At 41.4% G+C, this 21618-nt stretch overlaps 1 protein-coding gene across 1 annotated transcript in view; it reads right to left on the reverse strand.

Annotated features, from left to right (window-relative positions):
- The window catches only part of LOC141015668 (rho-related GTP-binding protein RhoN-like), a 39451-nt gene that overhangs the window by 3943 nt on the left and 13890 nt on the right, over nucleotides 1-21618 (reverse strand). The window contains exon 3 of the mRNA XM_073489812.1: nucleotides 4786-4895. Within this exon, the coding sequence (XP_073345913.1) occupies nucleotides 4786-4895 (110 nt within the window). The remainder of the gene's footprint in view (nucleotides 1-4785; nucleotides 4896-21618) is intronic.

Consider the following 21618-nt stretch of genomic DNA (forward strand, 5'->3'; position numbering starts at 1 on the left):
GGCACAGGCAACCACTTCGCACAGTTGCTCCATTTGTTCTTCTTTACAAAGAGATCTTTTCTCCTGGATGTCTGTGTCGGCTGCTGTTACAGGCTCCAGTGTGTTGTGCTGTTATGCAGAGCGAGCTGTTGCCTTTAAATAGGCCCCTCCAATGAACAGTTGAACGCCAGTGGTGAAAAGCAGCAATTTAGATGAGTCACAAAGGAGCCATAGGAAGAGCGACTTATTGTTTGTCTTAATGTTAAGAATTGTCGAAGAGTTTTGTTCGGGACAAAGAGCAGAATGCGAGCTGTCACAGTAGAGTCTGGTTTATCAAAGGAAGAAAATGGAAGCTGGGTATTTTTGTAAACCTCGGCTGTCAGTTCAGTTTGAAAATACATGTACCACTGAGGTAAACACACACATCAAACCGCCAGGAAATGCTGTCTATCACTGAGGACACTGAAGTCATGTCCTCAATAATATTTTGGAGACCTTAGGAGGAACATCCATCCATCACTTTGGTCCACAACTGTTGGACGGATTACGATGGAATAAGATTCAAAACTCACACACGAAGGTCTGCTAACATTTTGTGTTTCATTTTGCGAGATACCGGTAGATTAATTAACGTTACGCGCGATTAACTGATATGTTAGCATTCAGTGAGCTTTTTTGTAGCCTTTGCCTCAGTTGAGAGCTTCTTTTTATTTGTCTGTCACGCATACTTTATACATACCTGATGAACGATTGACCAGTTAGCAGTGACAGTGACATGGGGGCGCCTTCCCAGAATGCTCCATGATTCCCATTCCCTATTGTAATAATTGTCGCAAACTTAGCATATTGTCAACCCTCGTTCAGCACTTCATCGGGTAATATTTCACTTTATCCAATAAATTGGTTTATGACTTATTAGAAGGGGGGAAAAAAATCAAAGGTTATGATTTTATTAACTTCTCCAAAGAATGACGGACAGTAAGAGAAGACAGGTTGTCCACAGAGAGGATGAATCTGTGAGACCTGTCCAGTCAATAAGTGTCAGTCACGATGTTACTGAGTAAAAGACATGTGCTGATTGTGCCTGTAGATCGAAGTGAATCAAAAAAGCGCCTTTGTAAAGTTGTAACCACCATTTTTGCTGTGAAAAATAAGGCCCACTATAAAACACCTGCTTTTAGCATGGGGTTTGGTTCACCAGTCTGTCCACTCGACAGACCTCCAGGAGCAGAGGGTGTATTAATGTTAATAATACACATAAATTGAGATGACCTACCTTCCGATAATGAATCTCGTAAACAGCATAAAATAGCGTTGGAAGTGGAGCTGAACCCGACCTGTTTTCCACTCGGCTCGGCTCAGCTTGCAGTAAATGGACACTTAATTGAGCGCAAATGACTGTCAGAACAGAGACAGCGGTTCTGCTTCACCACTGTGATCTAATTATTTTACAGAAAAGTCACATTGGAAAGATTATAAAACCACAAAATAAAGTCTAAATAGTGTCTTAATGACAGTAAAGATGATAGATGACAGAAAAATGGAATGAAGGTAGTTGTTTATGTAAGGTTTGTCCACTTTGATGGCGACTGGGACTGAAAGGACACTCATCATCCACTAATTATTTCTTTTTCTCCACATAGTGACGCCGATCATAAATCGACTGCAACATAACATGTTTGTTTGCCTGTCTGGCCATCAGATTTTGGTCCCTAATAGCTAAAAATCCATACAGTATTCTTATTTTATGCTAAAATCGGTGGAGACTACAGAATTTGCATTTATTGCCAGTCAAATTAGCGTGTCTGCTCTAATCTATGGACTTTTAGTCTGGTAAGTATCTTAAAATGTCTGTGCAGTTCTGTTTATAAGCAAAAAAATAATAATAACAATAATTGAAATAAGTGATTTCGAATTCTTTGCTACAATTATATATCATTTTGTAAATGGCAGTGTGCATGAGGCTTTAAAGAAGAAAAAAAAAGCAGACCAAAAAGCAAGCACTTGCAGAAAACATATTTTAGAAGTTAAAGGAGTGTTTACTGTCAAACTAAATCTCTGAACGTTTTGTTTAAATCCAAGAGGTTTTTTGGTCGCTAGTCAAACATTTCTGAGGCATTGAGTTGCACCTGGTTGATGAAACCCAGTAACTACTCTGTGTGAGTCCTGTGCTGTGCACAAATGTTATTTATACCGACTGAGGCCGGAGTGCTTTATTCAGCTACATTGTAATAGTGGTTTTGTAAAACTTGTGATTACAATTACAGCCTCTTGAAATTATCTGCTGGCACTGTTATTATGAGTCAGTTCTGCCTTCGTGCTTGGAGTTTTAGTGCAGACCTGCATGTAGAAGTTGAGTGTGCTGTAGGTTGCAGCCTTAAAGGCTAGATGCAGAGATGACCTCACCACAGCTTCCCTCCAGCATTTCCTTCACAAATAATCTGGACACTTCAGCTCAAACTAGCAGGGGGATGGAGAGACAGAAAAGATGATAGAAAGCAGGGATGCTGGCAGGCTGCTAGTCAGAAAGTTATGAAACAAAAAAAGAAAAGGTGAGAAAATGTTGCCAGTTGTGAAGAAAGGTGACAGCCGGGGTAGAGATCAGGATAACATCTGAGGCTGGGTAATGCTCTAACATGGGAGATTTGAATGAGCATTTGGAGAGGGATTGGACTGAAGAGAACAAAGGATACGAAAAAGGAAAAAGGGAAGTAATAACGAATCAAGTGGTATCTTTGTAGCTTAGCAATGCTGGGAAAGAATAGCCCCTCTGCAAGGAAAATTGGAGGGTGCAAGCATTGGCGAGGAAGAAGGCTGTCAGAAATGACAGAAGAGAAAGTGCTGTGTACTGCAAGGGGCGTTACTTGAGTATAAAAGCTTGCAGATGGAAAATAAGCTAAAAAAACATGCCAAAGTAAATGGAAACAAGACATGATGGCACACTGCCACACTTAAGTTAGAAAGGATAAGGTTTGTGTAAGTGTTTTTCTATCTAAACTTTGAATAAAGTGACCCCTCAATGTGTCACTTTGGCATCCCGTGCATGCATTGTGAGGTCAGTTCATTCACCACTACTACTAAGAGAAGGTCACCTAATGAGGTCAAAGTTCAAGTTAGTTCTCAAGTGGACCCCCTGCAGATGTGAGAATCCGACCACCATAAAAGATAAGTGTTCTGTCTTGAATTGATGATGTCGCTGATGAGTGATGGTGCGGGCAGCAGGAATGTCGGTGGTCAAACGCCTCCAACGCATTTGATGTTCACGTCTCACAGATGACAGAAAATAAAATGTATCAATATAAATGCTAATAGTTTGCTTGAGAGGAGTTTGTGTTCCATCCACATTTAATTACTAAAGAAAATTACAGCTTTAAAATACGATAGATTCAGATTTTTCTATCTCGTCTTTACAGAATTCTAATAAAGTTACTCGTTGCTGTAATTATTTCTTCTCTCCATACAGGCCATCAAGCAATTTCTTTTAAGTGTGACTATATTGTAAGAAATGGAGGACAAAGCCAAAGCTAATCTGATGCTTCAGCAGTCAACATTTTCCAAAGTTACAGTCTATTTAGTACAAAATTCCCTATTTTTGTTTCCATGGACAGTGTTTCCTTGCGTAGCTACCAGGACAAGGACAAGCTATCGACTTGACTTGGCTAACACAGGTGGCTACAGCCTCAAGCTAGCTTTGAGCAGCTTTAATTGATATTTTAATAATAAGTAAAATGACAGAGTGAAAAGTTCTAGAAACCCAATGTACACTACCAGCTCAGAACAAAAACAGCAGACCAACACAGCCAGCAACTAGCTAGTAAATATGTAGCATTTAGCAGCTAATATCATTCACTCTAGCAGCTGTTCAGCAGCTCAAGAGCCTGATATTTCCCTTACAAGTTGGAAGAGACAAAAACAAAGAGCTAAGAAAGCAAATAATGGACATAGATTTACCAGGTGACCATAATTTTTTTTAGTTTTAAATGAATGGAATTAAATGAATGGGGACTTAAAGGTGCAATACATATGTAAGCACTTGAGTTTAAACAATTTAAAAATGAACTGAAATTATCATCAGAATGTGAAGAAATACCAGTTTTGACGTTATGTCAAAGATGTCCATGTACTGTGTTGCAGATATTACTGAAGTTGACTAACACTGAAGTTAGCATGCTTACCTGCTAGCCCTGACCCATCCTGTCTGTAATACCACTTTGTATCTCGAGGTGATAATCTGATGTATACAACGCCAACACTTCCTGGGCGCTAACGACAGCTACAGTTAGCAGCAGTTAGCGGTTACTCTGGTGATGTGCTGCCTTATTTGTTTGGAGTATGAAATCAGCAGGTGGCCAGTTCTTACATATTGCACCTTTAACGGCGGAAATGTTATATAATATTCATAATTATGTTTTCATTAGTGTATAATTACTTGAAACTAAGAATTGTTTTTTTTCTCATTACCTACACTAGTGTTTTTGGCGGCCACAGTGGGGAAGTGTGAGACGAGGTGTGCAGCCTCACCACTAGACGCCGCTAAATCCTACACACTGGATCTTATAAAGGTGATATTTCAATGTCGTTAACCGCTTAAAAAAATAGATTTTGTACTCCATTTCTAACTGCGTAGTTGTGCTATGAAGTGTGCTCATGGCATTTGAGTACTTTGCCGTGAGGCTCTATCCTTCAAGGCTGCTTGGATGCCTGCCGTTGTGACGAGAGACAAAATGTACCTTAAAAACTACCTCAGCTAACCCTAGAAAACAATTAAACGAGACACATTCACACTTCTGTTAATGTGATACTGACCTTTTTCAGCACGCTGTCCATTGTCTCTGGACGGCTGATGTCAAAGCAGATGAGCACAGCGTCTGAGTCGGGGTACGCCAACGGCCGCACATTGTCATAGTAGGCTGAACCTGTGGGCGAAAAAGATACACACAGACATGACTAATGTTTCCAGGTGAATTATGTGTAATTTAGCTACTTTGCTGAAGAGTTAACTTTTTTATCACAAAGTGAGTCATTACAGAGCACCTTCGGCAGTAATAACTATGGTTAAATGTAATTACCATGAACTAAGCCACACTGCAGATGACAATGAGTGGGTGTGATTCATTGCTTTCGAAACGAACAGAGGGGCCTCGTCCACAACCCCTAGTCCGTCTGTGCATCTGACAGTCTTGAATAAGCCCACAGACAGACGTGTGACAGTGATATAATGAATGGCTCACACAAAGCGTCACCTGGTATTTCAGAATGGCATGTTTTTTTCGCCTGGGGCCCGCGGCTGAATTGAGCATTGTGACCTGGGCAAGGGGACACATTCCTATCCGGAGGGGACAACATTCCCTCTCCATTTCACTCATTGTCTTCAACACTACATGCTTTTGTCACCAGACACAGAGCTTTGGCAACTTCACAAAAAAACGCAGTCGGGAGAAAATTCCCATAGGGAACGGGACTGAATCTGAGCCGCTGCACATATAGAGCACATATATAAAAACACAGTTCAGAACATGTCTCACACATAGGAGATATTTTTAATCTTTTAATTAAAAAAAACTAAAGGATACTTTTAATTCGCTTAAAAAATAAATGTTCCATGGTCTTACCCAGTGTCTCAGTATAAGTCAGTACATCAAAACGGCTTTTTTCCTGCAAAACATTAATATATAAACTCATATAAATCCACTCTTTACCATTAGCTTGTTAGCTGTGGTAGCTAGTAACAACAGTTTCACTTGTGTGTTCGAATTTGCTCATATTTACAATCCTGTTTTGGACAAATGAATTTCACATATGAAGGAGGTGAACAGATCTGAAATTACTCTCAAGTTGCTGGTTTTGCAGAAACTATGACGAAATTTCTTTAAGCTACCAAGTCGTTTTGAATTTTGATTACACAACATCAACACACCTGGAGGGCAACATACAGGTACATCATGTGTGCCCAAAAAAGCAGTCATTCTGACCTATTTGTGTCCAGCCCCAAAGCAGAACATTTGTCTGTGTTGCTGTGGTCAAAAATGTCAAACTAAAGGCCACGGCCATTTTTTCCCTACGTCCCTCTGACTAATTCCTGCTCCTGGGTTTTACACACATGCACACACACACACACACACACACACACACACACACACACACACACACACACACACACACACACACTTTCTCACTTTCCCTTTTGTGTTTAAGCACTTTATAGATGCAGATCAGGTCCACAGAAAGTTAGGATGACTAATTCGATAAAAGGCAAAGGGAGCAGGGGAGAGTGGAAGCGTAGCCGACAGTGTCCATAAACCACCCGTAGGTCTCCATCGGTGAACCGACAGCTGCAGCTCAGCTTCACGCTGTCAGCTCCACCTCTGCATCAAGACGGCAGCTGTGATCAAACGCGGTGTTAGACAGTTGGAGTCTTTGTCTTTGTAAAGATTTGAAGTTGTGCCTCGACGAGTCTAGACAGTTCGGAGAAAGCAGCCATTTTTTAATGTCACCAGCAGTGTTTTTCCACCGGTTAATGCTGATGACAGAGAAATATGAGGTATGTGTAAAATAACAAGAGATCTTCATCTGAGCCCACCTGAAGACGTGCAAACTGTATTTTTGAAATACTGCCCACCTAATCTGGGCAGTAGGATGGGACGCTGTAAAAGAAAAAGTCATTTGCGGAGCTGCTGCGTCAGCACTTCTGCAAGTACACCGGGCCTATATAGGCTACAGCTATGCAGAGTAATGCCTTTTGGTCAGCTGCTATCATTAGAACTCGTGCAGACTATTGCACAATATTTCAATAATGTATTTTCCCCATACACCTGAAATTATTACACATACAGAAGCCAACATTAGTTAGTTGTTTAGAATTTCCGATCATTTAATTTATTATATGACAGATTTACAGCTGCACCAGACTGTTGTGGGTGAATATCACAGATGGACAACTGAGACTGAAACAGTCAGAGCCCTACCAATAAATAGTTTGTGTCAATATATAAGCTCATAGATCTGTCAGTATCACTGTTTATGTTTGCTGAAACATTAATAAAACTAAAGGGTCCTCATCATTTTTTTTTTTACTTAATTGTTATTGTAAAACCGAACAGATGTTAACTTAATGGCTGATAAATCATTACCTCAAATATCGATATTGGTGTAAAGCTACACTTACAACAATTTAAAGGTGCCCTGTTGAGTTTGATGTCCCTCCAGATTTTCCTTGTCATCTTTTTAGTTGCTGATCAACTGGCAAGTGATAAATCAATGACAATTCATCAGATTCCCTATTTTTACACAGCTAGCAACTTGGGACACAGCAGCATAACATTATCTCAGCATTCAAGCTTCCCACCCTGAGCGTGAAGTCATGGGGAAAATGGTGTGTTAGCTATCGCTTCTTTCTGCATTCTCAGTATAAACCTCAGATCCAGACAATAAAGTTTCACCCAAACTTTTCCAAAGGCAAGAAAGAGTATAAAAAAAGAGAGAAAGAATGGCAGAATGATGAATAATAACAATGAAACTCCATTATGCTTTAATGTAATTTTGAAACAGCGTTTTACACAACCTCTTTCTACCCTTCTGCATTTTTTAAAAGCAGAAATAATGGAGGTGGGAATCTATTCTCGGTTATAAAAGTTAGGGCACATAACAGGGTTAGACAACAACATGGCTGGTAAATTAGATCAAGAATGTTTTCAAAAATAAACTGTCCAGAAGGCTTATCAGGTGCTGCACTCTGCAGCGTTTACTTCTTCTACTACTTACTCACTCTCTTTACTCCGTCTTAAGACCGTCCACCCATTAGGACAACGTGAGCAGTTTATTTAGCAGCCTTGTCTATCGCGTTTAGCTGATTGCTTTTCTCTGGCATATCCAGTTAGTTGGTACTCCTTCAGCGGTAATATAGTTGTTTGTTGTTCTGCCAAGTCCTCCCCTGTTCGGTCTACCTACCCCTGCCAGAATAAACAAGCATCAAGACTCTCCTGAGGTTAAAGTCGCTATGCAATTGAATCATTCTCCTCCTCTCATCGGTGGAGCCAAAAACAGATACTTGCCAAAGCCAGCTTTGAATAAAATACAAAATTAAGCTGTCAAAAGCTTTTGGTTTGTGTCATCAAGCATCCCGACAACATACAGGAGGTTGTACGGATGTTAAAAATGTTTCATAACATTTTGGGAAATAGGCTTATATGCGTTTTATTTCTCTGAGTAAGATGAAAAGATCAACATATCCCTCAAGTCTACGGTTAAGCAGCTTTAATCTATATTCTCATATTAACAAAGGATCATATCGTGTACTTGTATTCGAAAACAATTGTTTCTTTCATCGACATTTTCAGCCACAGATGCAACTGTTAGTGAAGACGTTCTGATAAACCCACTGTAGGCTACCTGTTGAGCACTGTAATGGAAAATTGTATTACTATTTCTATATTGTTCTTATATCATTATTATTATGTCTTACATTGTACTCACTATGTTCTTCCCACATCCTTGAGTTTTTGTACTGTCTGCAGAGAGAGAGATATGTGTCTCTTGTTATGGGAACGGAACCTGATACAGACATGAGGAGGGCACTCCTTTCTTTTAACAAAAAGGTTTCTCAACTGTCTCATCTTGTTCTTCTTTCTTCAGACCGCATGCCACTCTGTTGATTGTTGAACCTTCTTTATAAAGAATAAAATCCTTAAAAGACAACTGGTATTTGCTACAAGTTTATTTCAGATATCTCACAAATAAGACAAATTTCCACAACAATTTGGTGTCAGAAGTGGGATTCCTTGTGTGACAGGATCTGGAGCCTGCAGCGGACGGTGACTGATCATCCTGGAGGAAACTTCTTCCAGCCTCTACCTCGAGAACAATTCTAAGAGACGAGAGGACTGACTGCTGAGGCCCCGGACCGTCATCACTGGAATCCTTATTGAGGGAAAAAGGACCACGTTGCCTAACAAACGGTGAGATACTGAAATAAATTAAACTAAGAAAAATAGGGAATAAATAATTTATAATATTGTTTGGGGAAGAAGAAGAAGAAAAAAAAAAAAAAAAATTAATTAAATTAAGAAGATTGGTAATTTTTGCTGGATTTCTGTTGATCACTCAAACCAATTCAGGGCAGAGTAATACCGGCTATTAAGCTGTTTTACCGCTGGATTGGGGGCTAACTCAGGGCCGAGTGGAACCAAGTTAAGGTTACCACCGCTGGTTGGCTGCTTTTTTTCAGAATTTGTAGCGTAAACAAACTGAATTCACGGTGACGACCGGGTCTTAAGGATAAATATAAAGTGCACTGGGACGAGTGACAAGTAGAAAAAAATGGGAGGTAAATCCAGCAAAAAACCAGGAAGCTGGTGTAGGACCAGACCTGGCTGCCCCAAACATAAGTTACATGAAAGTTAATTATGGTAGTGTGGCTATAGAGCCTTTACAGATCTGGGTGAGAGATTTTGGTTTTCCCTGTGGAGGGACATTCAGCATGAGACAGCTGAATCTGTTGGAGGAGAAGATTAATTTTAAAATAAAAGAGATAAACGCAAAAAGAAGAGTGTCACATAAAAAACTGAGGGAGGTCGAAAGGCATTTGAAAGCCTTTAGTATGTGGAAAGAGGAAAGTGGATGCAGGGAGAGACGTAAACATGGTCAAAATGAGAAGGAAAAGAAAAGTGCAAATGATGAGAAAAGAACAGAGTTGTCTTCTCAGAATCTGGTTTCTTCTCTGTATCCCCCACTTCCAGGTCCTATGCCTCAGTGTCTCAGAGTGGACTATGACCTCGACGGCGCCCCTCCTGTCCCACCGATAGCACCGCCGAGACCACCACCGCCACTACGGTCTCCAGCACCACCGCCATACCCGGACGACCAGAAACCGTCAACGTCTACTTCCCAACCAGATATGAGCGAAGCTGGATGCAAACAACTGGATGCAAAGCTCAGTACCAACAAAGGACAGCAACCCAAAACCACATCTGTTGCTGCAAACTTCGGAGAACATTCCCCTCTTACTCCTCGACCTTACACCCGAAGCAAGACCAAGAAGGAAGATAAGACAGGAGCCACCGGCATCTATCCTATGGTGGAGGTGGCAGGAGCACGGGATGTCCAGATGGTTTTCCGCCCCTGGTCTGACGCTAATGTGAAAGAGGCCATGGCACACCTGCCACAGCCGAGTACATGTGGAAAGAAATTTGCTGAGGACTTAGTACTTTTCTGTCAAGAATTCAGCCCAACTCTTCCTGAACTGAAACGCCTGTTAATCCTGAAAATGGGAGCAGCAGACTGGTCAAAGATTTCAGGAAAGTTTCCAAGTGGCGACACGCGCCGCTCACATCATGACTGGGAAGACGAGGACAATGAGGGCTATAGAAATGCTGTTGCCTCTCTGTATACAGTAATTACAGCTGCCTTCCCACCTCAGATGGACTCTACTAAGATCTCTGACTGCGTACAGGCGAAAGGTGAAACTGTGGCTGCATATCACGTTCGTCTCGCTGACATATTCAACATTTACAGTGGGCTCGAACAACCAGCAACTCTTGGGGACGTTGTCTCCACCTGGGAGGCTCACTTAAGAGACAGTTACGTGAAAGGCTTGCGCCCTGAAATCCGTGCAGCAACTAAAAACAGCTGTATAGGCTGGCAGACCCAAAGATTGGAGGAAGTCAGACGCCATGCTACACACGCTGAGAGGGTCATCGAAGAGGAGAAAGAGAAGAAGGAAAAGACTGAGAAAGAGCTGCATATGGCAGCAATGACCATGTATCACTTTGCCCCAACGAGAGGTCGAGGCCGCTATAATGACAAAAGACGAGGACGAGGGCGAGGACGCGGTCACAGAGGGTACGGTGACTGGAGACGCTCTTATTATGATCCAGAAGTGTGTCTCCGATGTGAACAAAAAGGACATTGGGCCAGGGATTGCACCAAGACCCTGGCTGCAACCTCCAGCCAGGCGGACTGACAGAAGGGAAGGGGGGTGCGACCGGACGACTCATTCTCTACTCTGACTCACCCGACGCATCTGGAGACTGGTAACGCACCCACATCACACACAACAGATCACACGTTTGAATTGTTATGTGATGCAATAACCTTCCTTGAAACAAAATGTTCACCTCCAACTGGTACATATGTGAAATATGAAAAGAATGCCTTTAAGAAAATGCCAACATATTCTCTATCCGTGAATGACAAAATGATTTCTTTCCTTGTTGACTCTGGTGCCACACACTCAGTGATCAAAGGAAAGGAGTTTCTGAGCTCTCCTAAAATGTCAGGCTGCTTTGTCAACTCTGCAAGTGCTTCTGGTAAAGTAGTACGTGAACATTTTACTGTTCCTCTCAAATGCTCCGATGAAAACAGCACAAACTTCAAACATGCATTTCTGTTGTCGGACTGCTGCCCTATAAATTTATTGGGCAGAGATCTCATGTGCAAACTGGGAATAACTCTTATTTCCACACCGGATGGTGTTCAAGTCATAAAACCTCATGAAAATGCACAGTTGTTTGTAAAATATTGCCCTGATCAGCTGTTGTATGCTTATCAGTGGAAGCTACCACAGAGCGATATCAGCAGTCTATTTTTGGAAGAGGCCAGAAAACACACACCTCTTGGCTCACCACACACACACATGCAGTACATGCCAGATGACTCACTTCAGTGTACATCTTTTGTTTCAGTGGGTCCAGATAGACAGTATGAAAAGAAATGGTATGATGACAGATACAAAAATGAACGATTGTGTATCACACATCTTTGTTGGACAGAAAACAAATGCATTGCATCTGTGCAACTTACACCCGCTCAAAAACAGCAGTATTGTGTCAATAACTCTGCACCGCACATTGCACTTGCAAAAGCAAGCACTGATAAATGGGAGGATTTGGGTCTTTTTGCACGTGCATGTAGATCAGCCACTAAGTGGGACCCCACAGATGACCCACATGTGTTTTACAATCCGAAATTGCATGCATTTAGAAAGGTTTTTTCTGCAACCACACACACACAACGAACAGTTCAGTTAGATCCACTTATGACATCCTCACACATTTTTCTGTCAGAGACTGAGGCTGCAGCCATCCCAGCCCTCCAGGAAGTCCCTAAGACTCTGTGGGCTCGAGGAAAACATGACGTTGGTCTAATTAAAACAGCAGAACCAGTGGTGATCACCCCCAAATCTGATTACAGACCTTGCCAACATCAATATCCATTAAAACCTGAGGCTATTGAAGGAATAACTCCAGTTTTTGAGTCCCTGAAAAAGGCAGGAGTAATTGTGCCATGTGACACTTCTCCTGTGAGGACTCCTATTTTTCCTGTGAAGAAAATAAGAGACAAAGGTCAACCAACTGAATGGCGTTTTGTACAAGACTTGCAAGTAGTAAATGATGCTGTACAGCCAAGAGCTCCTCAAGTTCCTAATCCTTACACAATTTTGTCACAAGTCCCACCAGACTCTAAGTGGTTTTCGGTGGTGGACCTGGCCAATGCATTTTTCAGTGTCCCTGTTCATCCAGATAGCCAGTTCTGGTTTGCGTTTTCATTCCAAAACCGGCTTTGGACGTTCACCCGCCTGTGTCAAGGCTATTGCGAGTCCCCTACTGTTTACAACGACGCGTTGCGGAAAAGTCTAGAGTCTCTGGCTCTGTCTGAAGGCTCTGCACTTTTGCAGTATGTGGACGACCTTATGATTTGTGCGCCAACAAAAGAACAATGCGAACGCGATACGATCCGACTCCTAAAACATCTGGCCAGCGAGGGCCACAAGGCGAGTTTGTCAAAATTACAATTTGTCCGACAAAAAGTCACATTTTTGGGGCATGAGATTTCCAGCGACGGGAAATCCCTTTCACCCAATCGTGTTGAGGCAATTCAGAACATTCCCAGGCCTAAAACCAAAAAACAAGTTCTTTCGTTCCTGGGAATGTGTTCATATTGCAGAACGTTCATCCCTAACTATGCAGTGTTAGAAGCACCACTTGGTGCCACGGTGCATGGTAAAAGTCTACAATCGCATGACTTAGTGACATGGACTCCTGAGGCTGAAAAGGCCTTCACCGACCTGAAACTAGCTCTACAGACTACACCTACTTTAGGGCTACCTGACCCGACCAGACCATTCACACAGACTGTTGATGAGAGGGATGCATGTATGACATCAGTGCTGCTCCAAGATCATGGGGGGAGACTTAGACCTGTGGCTTATTTTTCTGCTAAACTTGACCCTGTAGCTGCTGGGCTGCCACGTTGTCTCCGGGCTGTAGCAGCAGCAGAAAAAGCTGTTATGGCTTCAAGGGATATTGTAGGTTATTCAGACCTGACCCTCCTTGTTCCTCATGCTGTTTCTCTAATTTTGCTTGAACAGAAAACCTCACATCTCTCCACAGCACGATGGCTAAGATATAATACTGTTTTGCTTGACATGCCTAACATCAAGATCAAAAGGTGTACTGTTCTTAACCCTGCTACATTGCTTCCCACTCAGGGGGAGGGTGAAAATCACAACTGTGTTGCTGTGTTGGACGAGGTGTGCACTCCTCGCACCGATTTGTCTGAAACTCCACTCATTAATCCTGACCTTGTTTTGTTTGTTGATGGCTCAGCATCCCGTAACCCAGAAACTGGTAAAAACCAGGTTGGTTATGCTGTAGTCTCACTACATGAGACTTTGAAATCAGGTTCTTTGCCGCCTCACTACTCTGCTCAAGCTGCAGAGTTAGTTGCTCTCACAGAGGCCTGTAAACTAGCAAAAGATAAATCAGTAACAATCTGGACTGATAGTCGTTATGCTTTCAGCGTTTTGCATGATTTTGGTACTCTATGGAAGCACAGGAAATTCATAAAATCTGATGGAAAGCCTATTTTGAATGGTGACAAAGTTTCTGCATTATTGGATGCTGCGTTATTGCCCAGAGCCATTGCTGTGTGTAAATGTCAGGCTCACACTAACAACAGTGATTCAGTTTCTACAGGAAATGCACGAGCAGACGCCGCTGCTAAAGCTGCTGCCAGAAAACAGGGAGTGAGACACTCCCCCACCCTGCTTCACTCTGACCCTGAAAAACACACAGACACTAGTGCTTCTGACTCTGACACACACACAGATATCAGCTCTTCTCTCACAGCCATGCAACAACTTTCTACTGCTGATGAAAAACGAATTTGGCGATCATACGACTGTACATACACTAACGGCATCTGGCACGGACCTGACGGTAAACCATGTTTACCAAAACACTTTTTTCCACATTTTGCCAAATTGACACATGGTCAAGACCATGTGTCAAAAGGGGGAATGTTTGATCTGATAAAACAACATTGGTTCACAAAAGGCTTTACAGCCTATGCTCAAAGATTTTGTCAATCCTGTCACATCTGCACTACACATAATGCAGGTAAAACTACACGACAGCCACAAGCAGCACATCCACAACCAGAGGGACCTTTTGAACATGTCATGATGGATTTCATTGAACTAACCCCAAGTGAAGGCAAAAAATATTGCCTTGTGATGGTTGACATGTTTTCCAAATGGGTTGAAGTGTTTCCCACCTCAAAGCAGGACAGCGCTGCTGTGGCCAAGGCCCTGTTGACGTGTGTGATACCACGATGGGGTATCCCCAGGAAAATAAGTAGTGATAATGGTACACCATTTGTGAGTGAAGCTATTAAACAGCTAGGAGTTTTTCTTGGGATTGACTTGAGACAACACTGCTCCTACCATCCAGCAAGTGGGGGTGCAGTGGAAAGAGAAAATGGCACTTTGAAATCAAAACTTGCAAAGTGCTGTGAAGAAACAGGTCTCTCATGGACTAAAGCCCTGCCGATTGTGTTAATGTACATGAGAATGAGAAAAAGAGCACGCACAAATCTAAGTCCCTTTGAAATCCTCTTCGGCAGGCCTCCTGAGCTGGGAGTAGGGCCTGTTAATAGACCACTCCCTGAGACCTGTTTCTGTGAAAATGATATGTTACAATATTGCCAGACGTTGTCCTCTGCTTTATCTCAAATCCACAGACAGGTAAAGGACGCCCTTCCTGCTCCGGCCAACCATCCTCTCCACAACCTTACTCCAGGCGACTACATCGTGGTTCGTGACCTCAGGCGAAAACACTGGAGGTCAAAAAAGTGGAACGGCCCGTTCCAGGTCCTCCTCACCACCCACACCGCCGTCAAAATCGCTGAGAGAGCCACCTGGATACACGCCAGCCACTGCAGGAAGGTCCCAACTCCCCAACATTGATCGAAGCACTGATTCACCGGTGTGCAACATGGAAAGACGACAACGTCCGTGGCACCCATTCAGACAGCCAGGTATGTGCGGTCTCCGAGGCACCTTGTGCTGTCTGGTGGGGATCACTGTCATCACAGTGGTACCCATATTATGGGCTCATCCCAGCAAAGGTGTCTTACAAAACACTACCATTCACAATAACACTGCACTTCTACACAGAACCAAAAGACATCTGACCTCTGACCCCTATGGACCAGGCAGGGCCCCTGAATGGCTCTTAAAGAATCTGTGGATGCAGTATGTCAATACTGCGTCTGTGTAATGTTTGGTGACTCTTGCTGTACTTTCATTCCCAACAACACAGCCCCAGATGGATCTGTCACCCATGCTCTTGAGGGACTGAGGTCTCTTCGTGGAGAACTTGCTGAAAATTCTGGTATTAACAGCACTTTTGGCTGGTTTGATACAATGTTTGGTAAATGGAAAGCACTGATCTTGTCTCTACTCACTGGGATCATTGTAGCACTAACTCTCATGGGACTGTGTGGTTGTTGCATCATTCCTTGCATTAGAGGTTTAATTGTTAGGGCCATAGATAGGTCCATCTCAACATCAACTGGGATGGCGTCACTGGGACCACTTCCATGTGCAGAAGATAATTCTCTTGATCTGTTCCCTCACCCTGGTTGGTCCCCTCCTTATCCTGACTCTGATGATGAAGACATGTAAAATGTGGTGAGTTGAAATAACACACGGAGACAAATAAAGTCACCGTGTGTGATACCAGTATTATTTTTCTCAAGCTCATATTATTATGAAAAGTTTTGATATTTAGTAATAAGTTCACTAATCATTTTTCTCAAATGTTTGCAGCTATACTTTTGTGATTATTGTTTATTCATTCCTAATCATAAAATATGTGATGAATAAAGATCAACTCAGGGATTTGCAGCAGAAGATGACATCATACTACCTTGTGATCGTGCTAGTAACCTCTCCAAGGTAGTGGCCCCCTCTATGCGTGCAAAACGCAGGGGCTGAAGAGGAGCGAGCCTGCGTCCCTGCATCTATTTTAGCATGATAAATTTCTTCTTTAAGATGTGTTGATCTATTTTATTAGTCGGTGTTTGCTTAAGAATCAAATATATGCAGTGTTCTATATTTTTGTTGGAAATAATCACATGACATAATCAGTAATTTACATGTGTCTTGCCTCCTCCCAGCTTGCAATGAATACTAGGAATGTCTATGTTCCACAAAAACAGCTATTATTGCTTTTCAACTACACAATATGTGATAACTTAAATTGAATCCTGAGGGAATTTTTAGGTTTGATGTCTTGTGTGTAGTTTGTGTATACTTAAAGTGATCAATATATGATCAAAAGGGAGGAGTGTAATGGAAAATTGTATTACTATTTCTATATTGTTCTTATATCATTATTATTATGTCTTACATTGTACTCACTATGTTCTTCCCACATCCTTGAGTTTTTGTACTGTCTGCAGAGAGAGAGATATGTGTCTCTTGTTATGGGAACGGAACCTGATACAGACATGAGGAGGGCACTCCTTTCTTTTAACAAAAAGGTTTCTCAACTGTCTCATCTTGTTCTTCTTTCTTCAGACCGCATGCCACTCTGTTGATTGTTGAACCTTCTTTATAAAGAATAAAATCCTTAAAAGACAACTGGTATTTGCTACAAGTTTATTTCAGATATCTCACAAATAAGACAAATTTCCACAACAAGCACCAAATAGACAGTTAACAGCTAACTGGCTACATTTATCAGCTCAAGAGCCACACATGTCCCTGATGAGTTGGTCAAGACTCATAATAAAGCTAAAACAAGAGTGAATATTGGAGACAAACATTTACCAGGTGGACACAAACATGACTCTAAATGTAAATTGATTATAATTGTTATCCATTTAGAGCAGCTATCGACAAAGATGAGAAAGAAGCGAGATGTCTTACTCCTTAGCAACTTCCATCATCAGCTCCGGGAAAAAAACAATGTGTCTAATTCAGAATGATATTGATGAATACTTTTTAAAACAAGTAAATTGTGATGAGGTATATGATCTGCAGCTTTCTACTGTGACCTGGCGAGTTTGTGATGATGAACAAGACATCCAAGGAAAAAAAAAGAAAGTGGGTTTATCTGAAAACCTGCATATAAACGCTAACTTTGGTGTAAAAGTGGTATTATTTTTTTAACTTTACTGAGAGCCAGGCTAGCTGTTTACCACCGCCTCCTGTCTTTGTGCTCAATATTCTCATCGATGTCTTGGAAAGAAAGTTTCCAAAAATGTAAAACCATTTCTTTAACGCTCCGAGCGTCACATTATTTCAATCAAGGTCTCCAAGAAGAAGACTCTAAGTGAAATTCCACATTCATTATTATCAAATGTAGGAAATCATTAAATCATTCATGCTTATAAATGAATTCAGCTACACTTGTGTAGTGCTTTCCTGACTCTTCATAATAAGAACAAATTCACGCTGACACACACACACACACACACACACACAGACACACACACACACACACACAGACTGCGAGCCTCGAGGTTCCATGATGTCAGCTAATCCATGTTCAGCACTCGAGCGGCAGCTAATGTGTATTGATCTGTGAGCTTTATTTGACCCTCTGTGGGACCTGTAGTATGATGCCTCTCACGGGAAGATTCCTGCAGCACAAAGAAAACGTCAGCCCATCTGTCTCTGTCTAAAACCCTCTGATCAAGAACAAACTCAAAAAGACACTCAGCCACCGGAGGACCACGTATCTCAAAGGATAATAAGAGTCGTTCAAAGCGCTTTGCGGCTCATTTAATTCAGTTTTTGAAATATTTACAGGAAGAAAAACGAAGGTACAGACTGCTTGAAATTGAAATATGCTGCCTGAAGATATAAAGGATGTAAAAGATCACATACAGGTATATATTTAAGTTTCACTTAAAAGGAGACTATGAATCGTCAAATGTGTGCTAGATGTGTGGCTGCTGTACAGCGTTTGGCTTGGTGACGCACAACAGTCTGGGAACAAGCAACACCATGCTGTGACTACACAGTAGGTTGTCACGCATTTGATGTTTTCATGCTCGCAGAAGGCTGCGTTTCCTTTATTCTCTGGGGTTTTTAGTTGCTCACAATAACACACTGGTGGTAAACATGGAGTCCATACCCATTTTGAGTAATCCACTTGTGAGAGATGTGAGAGACTAAAACTCATCCAAGCCTCTTGTGTGACACAAAGCCAATGTAAACACATGCTTTAAACATGTAAATACATCCAAAAAGCTATGTAATCCACCTTAAATGGCATGAAACTGGGCTGCATTACAGGTTGGTACATCCTGTTCCTGTTTCTAACATAATTATGATCCCTTAAGTGAGATCCTCTAATTTTCACGCCCACCAGTTGCATGTTTTGACGTCAATTGACGCCCATAGCACGCTCCGAACATGCCATAAAGAAGTAGTTAACACATAGCAGGAAGATGTACCAATCCAGGCTATGCAGACGTGGTGAAACTGACGGTTTATCACAATTATCTAAAGCTCAAAGTGACACGTTCACGTTGCTTATTTTTACATTTACCAGAATAATTGTTTAGGCTCCACTGAAGAGTTGATGTGTGTTGATACTGGGAGGCAAGACAGTAAAAGACATCATTGTGGGTTGACGTGGGCAGCACATAGAAAACGATGGGTGTGAGTGTTTTGACACACATTACTCATTGCCCAGTTGTGTTGCTCAACCTTGTGAATCTCTTACCAACCTCAATTTACTCTCATCACAGATTTCCATTAATAAATCCAATGATTCTCACATTATTACACTGAGAATAGCTACCGAACCCATGATATCTGACCAGACATTCAGCGAAAAACAGCTCAAGAAGTTTTTGACTGGTTATACAATAATTTTACATCGTGAGGCAGCTTGAAGGAACTACTGGCAGCTAGAGCGAATGTTAACCATCAAAAGGTTAGCGTAGCTGCCGTAGCATCAGTCATATCAGAACTGCACACGCGCTCAAGTTTTTGATCGATTTGCTCCGTGATCCGATTGGTTCAAGTTATCCCGTGGTTAATGGTGGCCCAGATTGGTTGCCCAATCACCTGCCAAGGATTTCTTTTTTTAAAGCACCAGCCCTTTTCCAAGCAATTTCTAGCATCTCCTTCAGATGGTTCTGAGCAACAAACCACCTAGCGCATCACGTTACTATTATTAACAGTGAACGAAAATGTCATGTACTGATGTATTAAAACATACATTATTATTGAGATAAATGTGAGGTACATTTAGATTTACAATTAGGTACAATATATTATTCACTAGATATATTATATATTATAATTAACATAAGCCTTCATACTTCATACACATTATAAAGAAACAACGATAAAGCCACTAAATTTGAATATATGACAGATGTTTTAAGACCTGCATGTCAGCAGTATAAATCACTTACTTATTTATAATAATGGAGAAATCTGTCAGATTTAATTAACTTTAAAAAACTTATTAAGTAGATTTTTCCTTATTCCCCAGACCTTTGAAACAAAGTTAAGTTTAACACATCAAGATGCATCAGATCTTCCACTTTTTCATTGCCTGTAAACTAAAATTGGGTATTGTTCATGGCAAATGGATGCTCTGGATTAATCAGTTTATAAAGTACAAAAGAAAATAATTATTCACCACGAAATTGATGCAGATAAGCACTCATTCTAGTCCTGATATCTCCACTCTCCTACCCTCCACTCGGTTTGGTTCAGCTCTGGTGACTCAGAAGGCGTTTTATAACTCATCAAACCTTTCAGTTACATCTCACGCTTGAGTCTGCTTTCCTTTTGTTTCTCCGCTCGTTTCTTCAGGTTTTTCTTTAGTTTGTCACCCGTCTGTATTTTCCACACGGTACTGCAGGTTCAGTTCAGAGGAACACAGGCTTTTTATGACTTTTTGTGAAGTAAAGTTTCTTGATGAGCAACCTTTAATGAGCCCCACTGGGCAGGTTTCTTAATTATGAAGCGAAAGGAGGCAAATTATCTATTCTACATTAAATATGGTAAATCTTGTTAGTGATTTTCTTAATGCTCCAGAGATACCTCCTTTTTCTCATTTTGTCTGAACTTGTAAAACTCATTATTAAACCTCCACTGTTGTATTTTTGGGAATGTCTTTGGTTAGTCAAGCTCAAAGCTGTAATGTGACTGATAAGAGACAATCAGACTGCGTGTCGTAACGCTCAGTATTCATGGCTCCGCGTGATTCAGAAGCAACACAAACACACCTTGAGATGTTTGCACAGAAAATCATTATTAATCCGGTTTTATGACATTTTTTGTCTGCCAACTTCCATCACGAAACAGTAATGTTCATTAAATTCAAAATCCTGTTTGTTACAGTCATGCCCTCTGGAAGAAATACTGCCTATTTCAGGTCTGAATCCCTGAAATACATCCAGAGAGGCTGTGGTAGTAAAATGCAATGCTATTGATTAATGGGTTTTTCTTCCACCACCTGAACATTTGAGTATCACCCCCCACAGAGATGAAAAATTACTTCCACACACTCATGCTGTGTGACATGTGACAATACGACTGACTGGTAAATAACAGGAGAGAAATCAGCCTGTATGGTCAGATGATTATCATACAGTAATAGAGTCCACTCAGTACACACACACACACACACACACAGGCTCGGTGTGAATAATCACTCAGCGTATATGCATAAACACTCAGATACACCCTGCAGAGCAGACGCCCCTCTGTCTGTCTATCTTGCTGTACAGAACTGCATTCAAATTTCACATAATTTCAACATGGATGTGTTACGCCTGATGTATTTGTCTCCATTCTCTCATTTTGATTTAAACAAGAAATCCATTGAGTGAGATCATAAAATGGATTTCTTACAAACCTTGAAGTTAAAGGGGCACTCTGTCTAATGTCTTCCATGGCTTTGTGTAACGTATTTGGATGTTGTTCTCATTTAGTTGTTTCATGTGAAAACGAAACTTCATTTTTTGAAAAGGACGCTGTGTTCATGTAACAAATGGACATCGACAGTAAAAAAGGAGTAAACAGTGTAAAAATGGCAACACAGCATGGGGAAAGAAACAAGTGGTAAAGACACAGAGCGTAGAGTAGGATCACGGATGTTGGGTGGGGCTCTCTCTGGGGCTCAGCCACTAGTGTTCATCCAGATGTTCATCCTAATACTGTATAAGCAATGATAACCAATTTTTTTAAAACCAAAATATTCAGCATTACTAATTAAAACAAAACAAAAAAAACATTCTATTCTTTGATGAGGTAGTAAGTTGCAGCCTGTTTTATAATAAAAAAAACCCTCTTACCCTAACCCTAAAGCCAAAATGTCAAAAATT

The sequence above is a fragment of the Pagrus major genome, chromosome 20, assembly GCF_040436345.1.
Source record: "Pagrus major chromosome 20, Pma_NU_1.0".
In the NCBI taxonomy this organism is placed as follows: domain Eukaryota; kingdom Metazoa; phylum Chordata; class Actinopteri; order Spariformes; family Sparidae; genus Pagrus; species Pagrus major.